The 6,868-nt window shown below is 44.2% G+C and overlaps 1 protein-coding gene across 1 annotated transcript; it reads left to right on the forward strand.

Moving 5' to 3' along the window:
- The first annotated feature begins 5,093 nt into the window (after nt 1-5,093).
- Nucleotides 5,094-6,853, forward strand: LOC127295143 (MYB transcription factor 69). Its single transcript, XM_051325033.2, has 3 exons — nt 5,094-5,395; nt 5,539-5,668; nt 6,101-6,853. The coding sequence occupies exons 1-3, from the start codon at nt 5,257-5,259 to the stop codon at nt 6,678-6,680; spliced, it is 849 nt and encodes a 282-aa protein (XP_051180993.1). The 5' UTR covers nt 5,094-5,256; the 3' UTR covers nt 6,681-6,853.
- The last annotated feature ends 15 nt before the right edge of the window (nt 6,854-6,868 follow it).

A 6,868-nucleotide genomic window follows, 5' to 3' on the forward strand; every position in this document is an offset into this window, starting at 1 on the left:
CAACATTCTCCTTCAAGAAGATGCTTCACGAGAAGTAGATTTAGTACCAAAAGCATCATCACAAGACATATCAAGAAGAGAGGGTAACATAGAATGCTCTTTTGAATATGAAGCTTGTAGTTGCTCATGTGACTTGGTGAGGATAGAGTGTTCGCTCTCCAAGGCCTTATGGGCCTTGTCTAGATCATCTAGATCCTTAAAAAGTTTATCATGACCAACACCAACTTTGGACTTTTCATTTTTAAGCATTTTTATTGAGCTTTAGCATGGTCTCTTTCTTTAGTCAGTTTAGCAAATATTTCATTTTGAGACACCTCAAGGGTTTCAAGTTGCTCCTCAAGAGAGGCTACGGTCTCTTGTTCTTCTTCAAGATCATTCTTTAGGGATGCTACATCATTGGCATACTCTCATTCAAGAGCACCCATTTTATCAATGGTGTTCTCATGCATCCAAATAAGTTTTTGGCTCTCAATAGCGGTATTCAAGATTTCAAAGAAGTGAGAGCTAGAAATTTTATCTTTGCAAAGAACATTGAATACACTCTTACCATTATCGTGTAGAGAGGAAACCCAATCCTCTTCTTCATACTCATCATCATCCTTATCACCACGAGAAATATTAGGTTCCATGATGGGAGATACCGTGGAACCCTTGGCCATAAGGCATATATGAGAACTGTGAGATAAAGATGAGGAGTTACTTGAGGCTCCTTTCAAGATCTTGTCTTGACCAATAGAATCTTTGGTTTCCTCTACATTGTTAGTCACACAACAACTAGAGGAAATAGAAGCATTTTTATCATGGCCACAAGACAAAGCAAGCATATCTTCATGAGATTTATTCAACCAACTTACACATGATATGCAAGGACTATCAACACAAGCATGATGAAGAATCATCAATAGTAAGCTCAATATCAACATTGCAATTTTCATCACCACTCCCCATATCATTACCTTGTGTCTTGCCACACATTGGTGAAGTGGATGAAGATGAAAACTCATCACGGCCGGAAGTGAAAGCAATGCAATCATCCTTAATAATATTGGACACATCATATTTATCTTGAATCTTTGTCCATAACTCATGAGCGCTCCAAAAAAGGCAAGAAGGGAACAAGACCTACATATCTCAAAGCAGTTATAAGATCATTAGAAGCATGCACATTGAGATATAAATTTTTCCCATCCTCTAAAGATAGATTTTGGGAATCCATAGGAGGAGAAAAATCTATATCTACAATTTTCTCCATATGAGAGTCAATGTCCCAAAATTTACTAAGCATGCGAAACTTCCAAACATCATAATTTGTACCATCGAATATAAAAGTTTCATCAAGCATGAATCCTCTAACAGACATCTTTACTCTCAAGGTGATGAAGCCTAAAATGAGAGACTGGGCTCTGATACCAATTGAAAGGACACGGATGTCGCCTAGAGGGGGTGAACAGGCGGTTTAAAACTTTTAAGAGATGGGCTTAACAAATGCTGAATAAAACTACGTTTAAGCCTATATACTATGGTTCACCTATGTGCACCAACAACTTATGCTGAGAAATACAAGCAATTATGTGATAGCAAGATATATAACTTCAAGCACGATGGCTATCACAAAGTAAAGTGCATAAGTAAAGAGCTCGGGTATAGAGATAACCAAGGCACGCGGGAGACGATGATTTATCCCGAAGTTCACACTCTAGCGAGTGCTAATCTCCGTTGGATAGGTGTGGTGGCTTAGTGCTCCTGAACGCCACAAATGGCCTCACCTTGAGGTGTGGTTGCTCGATGCACACCAACGCCACAAAGGCCTCACCCCAAGATGCGGTAGTCACACCACACACCGAGCGCCACGAAGGCGCCTCACCTTATTCTCCGGTGAACCTTGCCACAAAGGCCTAGGTCACGGTTCCACTAAGGCATTTCCTTCGAGGCAGAAACCGGGCCTTACACAAATCTTGGGGCACGCATCCACAACTTAATTGGAGGCTCCCAAGAAATCACCACAAAGGCCTAAAAGTCGTCTAGGGTTCCAAGAACCCAAGAGAACAAGCTCCTCACTTTCACTTCCACGAATCACCGTGGAAAGCTCACACCGATGCACCAAATGCAATGACAAATTATTCACTCCCAAATTCCACCAAAGCTACAAAATCTTGTGGGGGAGAAGAGAGGAAGATCAAAGGAATTTCACAAAGAACTCCAAGATCAAGATCTAGAGGATTCCACTCACAAAGAGAGGGATTTGATTGGTAGAAATGTTGATCTTAATCTCCTTTTACTTTTCCCTCAAGAAGATTCAAGAAGCATAGGAGGAATGGAGGGAAAGGGGAAGCTCTCAAGGTCAAAAATGGTGGAGAGCACAAAGGGGAAGAAGTAGCTGCTCAAGGAGGAAGATGGGGGTCTTAAATACCCCCTCCTATCGAAATATGACCGTTTGGATCCTCCCGGGCCGGATTATCCGGGGCCGGATTATTGCGAAAATCCGGGCCCCAAAAAATGGCTAAGGACTTGAGGAAACTGCTCGCAGTAAGGGGCCCGGATATTTTGAATCCGGGCCGGATTCCCCCCCCTGAAAACTGGCAGAAACATCAACACGAGAATGAGCATAACTTGAGCATCCGGACTCCGATTTTGATAATCTTGGGCTCGTTTTGAAGCTAGTAACAAGCGCTACAAGATCATGCAGGGAACCATCATGGTCCATCAAGGGAGTATAGAAACAAATGGTAAAAGGTTTGACCTATCTATAAAAGACAAACCGGTAAAACCTCCAACCTCGAAAATGCAACAAGTTTCCCATCCAAAAACCATTCTCGATGAGCTAGAGCTTGTAATGAGAATAAGCACAAGCTCTAATACATCACATAGATAAGATCTAAATAACAACCAAGAAAGATGATGCAAGGATGCAAAGGTTTGAGCTCTCCAAAGGATATGATCGAGTTACTCACTCGAGAGCCCTCTTGATAGTACGATAACTAAACTATAAACCGGTCTCCAACTACACCATGAGACCGGTAAGAAAGAAACTCTATCAAGAGCAAACCTTATCCTTGCGCGTTCCTCTTGAGCTCGATGATGACGATCTTGACCACAACAAGATGGAACACCTTTCTTGATAGTGCTTGCTTGACGAAGTCTTGTGGATTGCTCCCCCATAATCCACCATGGGAGAGCTTCTTCTTCGGTTCATCTTCACATATCCATGATCACCATATGGATGGAAAGCTTCAAGCAAATGATCTCTTCGAGATGGCTCATCTTGAACTTGCACTTCATTTCTTCATTCTTCATCATGTTGATGTCTTGAAGTTAATTTTGAGGGCTCGCGTAATCTTCATCTTCATCTTCAAGACATACTTGACACTTGATATTCTTCATCAATTTCTTCTTATTGCAACCTTGAAGCCAACATATGGTTCAAGCATTGCCTATGGACAAATCCTACAAATATAACTCAATGCAAACATTACTCCACAGGGATTGTAATTAATTACCAAAATCACACATGGGGGCTCCATGCACTTTCACAGACTGCATCCTTTCCACTCTTTTGGCATCCAATGGCTCATCACATGTCGGTACAGTGGATACATTCTTGAGGGTACACCTACCTTCCTAATTTATTTCTCATGGTCAGTAGTATGATGTTATTTGAATGATAAAAAAAAGGACCGTCCACAATTTCCTACATAAGTTTTAGAGAAAAACCCCAATTTGATCTATGAAGTTGCTCCGGATGTGCACTTTGATCATAAACTTGCAAATCGTGAATTCTGGGTCAGGAAGTTGCCTTGCGCAAGTGTTTTGGTCACTCAGCCATGGTGACCGTCTGCTAACGTGACCAACTGAGTTTTTTTTGCAAATTTCCCCCTATTTTTTTGTTTTTTCCAACTTTCTAGTCATCGGCTTGACTTTGTAGGGGGTAATTTGCAAAAAAATAATTGACCACGTCAGCAAACTAACACTAGCTAGCCGTGACAGAATGACGAAAACGCTCGTGGGGGGCAACTTTTTGACCCACAATTCACGATTTGTAAGTTTGTGACCAAAGCGTACATCCGGGCAACTTCATAGACCAAATTGGAGATTTTCTCTAAATTTTATTTGGCATATCATTTATGGTGTCATTATAACTATATACGAACTATTAGAACAATATCATAAGTAAGCACAAAACCGTTAAACATAATTCTAATATACTTTCAACTCACTAAAAGCGAGGGCCACGCTGTTAGTTTCGACCTAAATACAAGTGTAGCACCTTTGACTTGTGCGGGTCGTTTTTAGCATTGACTTTCAGCCTGGTGTGTACATGAACATGTACTGTGCATATGTTGTACGCGTGCATATATACGAGATAAACATTGACTTGGTTTGCTGGTCTAGTTACGTTAGCCCCTCAGGGTCAGGCCGATCACGTTTCCAGCGTAATTACAGGTACGCGGCATTCCATGCACGCTCGCCTTCGCCTGGCTTTTTTCGCTGTCACCGTCGCCCAAATTGACATAGCTTACGTGATGCGACTCGCCGATCCGCCCGTTGATGCTCGATCGGACGCACCGCCTGAAAACTTCACGGGCCAGAGAGTGATCAAGAAAGAAGAAAAGATGGAAGAAGATCACACGAGTGCAGGTAGCGGAGGCGATCGAGAGCCAACCTGTGCGTGCCAGCTGAGCTGCTGGATGCGCACGTACGCTCGCTCGCTCTCCCCATCAATGCCCAAGAAATCAGGAGAGAACACAGACGCAATTACTCCCTTCATGAGCGCCAGCGCCAGAAAAGAAACCCTAGAGAGAGGGGGACAGATCGATCATTGGTCGATCACAAGTCCTCGAGCGATACGTCAACCTTTCATGTGGACAAAGCAAAGCAAAGCAAAGCTCTCTGCGCATGTGATCTCTTTCGCCAAAGAGATCGACCCGAGGAGAGAGAGAAAACTGATGAAAGACAGATCCAGAGAGATGCTGGATGCACCCTGGCTGACTTTTGCAATGGAAAGCACAGCACAGCACAGCAGGAAGGTTACATATGATCATATGACCAACAGCTACCTAGCTTATGAGGTCATGTAGTATATAAGCACTCGCATAGTCACATGCAGCTGGGGAAAGCAGGCAGGGGTCGGTGTCTTAGAATAAAACGAGGCTAGCAGGGGAGAGGAGAAGCTTAGTGCCATGGCCTTGCAGGCATGGTAGGCTAGGCTAAGTACCTAAATAGATATATTTGGCTACCTTAGCTCTCCTCGAGACCAATATGGGGAGGCCACCGTGCTGTGACAATGGTGGCGCCGGCGTCAAGAAGGGGCCATGGACGCCGGAGGAGGACATCGTCCTCGTCTCCTACATCCAGCAACATGGCCCGGGGAACTGGCGCTCCGTGCCTGAGAACACCGGTCAGTTCCGTGCCCGTGCTTTTGATCAATTTCTACAGATCATTCACATGTTCTTGGTTTGTCTTTCATTAATATATGTACTGAGAGTATTGAGAGTCACATACTCTTGCTCGTTTCTTTCCTCCTTGCTTGTAAAACTTTAGGGTTGATGAGGTGCAGCAAGAGCTGCAGGCTGCGGTGGACCAACTACCTCAGGCCCGGAATCAAGCGAGGGAACTTCACCCCTCATGAGGAAGGGATCATCATCCACCTCCAGGCATTGCTTGGCAACAAGTAAGTAACCAACCATATGCACCACATGTCCATATGTCTTATTTAAACCTGGTGTTGCTTATACAGTAGTAAGCAACAAAATAAAATGAAAAGGTTGATTTGATCTTGCATAGATTTTGTATCCATACATCTCATTCGAGTCAAATGCCAATTGGGTTGCAAGGGGGTTTTGTTCAATTTTCTCTATCGATATAGCTATCCCCAAGGATTGATTGAGATCAAGGAGTATCCGAGCAAACCCTTAAAATTTTGGTTTACAGGCAACTTCACTTCATAAACCCGAAAGATTTCTTAGACACATTAATCAATCCTTAACTAGTTGGATTTTTAGTGGTGCCATCTGAACTTGCAACAGTCAAATTTCCGCCAAACTTTTGCAGTTTTGCATGCACATATGTTTAAACTGGTGCCCATCTTTCATGTGCAATTCAGGTGGGCAGCAATAGCCTCCTACCTGCCCCAAAGAACAGACAACGACATCAAGAACTACTGGAACACGCACCTAAAGAAGAAGGTGAAGAGGTTGCAACAACAAACACATCCTGCAGATCACTCCTGGAAGGAGCAGCCGACCACTGCCTCCAATGCAACGGCAGCAACCACCAGCTCAAATTGCTACAACCCTATCAGCAACAACCTCGATGAAGCCACGCAGGCCGCCATGGCCTACCCTGACACCACCTGCAACGCTGTGCCTGCCACCATGGCAGTCTCCAAGCTCTTCCAATCTTGGATGATGAAGGCGCCAGCACCGGCTGTGGGAGACTACAGGGCTATGGTGGCCATGCAGGAGTTCCAGGATGACCGGCAGACTGGTGCTGCAGTTTCTGCGAACAGTGGCGACAGGTCATCGTCCTCAGAGATGATGGCAGGCCATGGCGAGGCTCCCGTGGCCACCACTTTTTCGCTGCTCGAGAACTGGCTGCTTGACGACATGGTACCGGGGCAGGCTGCCATGGACGGGCTCGTGGAGTTCTCTGCTGGTTGCTATGCAGATCCTATAATGTTCTGATAGTGTATGTATTGGTCTATCTAGGTTTATTTGCATTACTACCGGTAAACCCCGATCTTGTGTTTCCGGTTCATAACCGTTGGTTTCATTTGGGGAGAATCCTGCAAATAATTCCCACTTCTATTTGGAGAAACTATTTTATCAGTATAATAAAAGGGGTCAGTATGAAGATATTGTCCTCCCTACAA

This window comes from Lolium perenne, chromosome 4 (genome assembly GCF_019359855.2).
Source record: "Lolium perenne isolate Kyuss_39 chromosome 4, Kyuss_2.0, whole genome shotgun sequence".
NCBI classification, from domain to species: Eukaryota; Viridiplantae; Streptophyta; class Magnoliopsida; order Poales; family Poaceae; genus Lolium; species Lolium perenne.

What these genes read in the sequence shown, in the direction of transcription:
- LOC127295143 (XM_051325033.2), top strand. Translation starts at nt 5,257, where the DNA reads ATGGGGAGGCCACCGTGCTGTGACAATGGTGGCGCCGGCGTCAAGAAG. An exon ending in CTCCGTGCCTGAGAACACCG is followed by an intron (nt 5,396 to 5,538) that starts GTCAGTTCCGTG and finishes GTAAAACTTTAG; the next exon opens with GGTTGATGAGGTGCAGCAAG. An exon ending in CAGGCATTGCTTGGCAACAA is followed by an intron (nt 5,669 to 6,100) that starts GTAAGTAACCAA and finishes TGTGCAATTCAG; the next exon opens with GTGGGCAGCAATAGCCTCCT.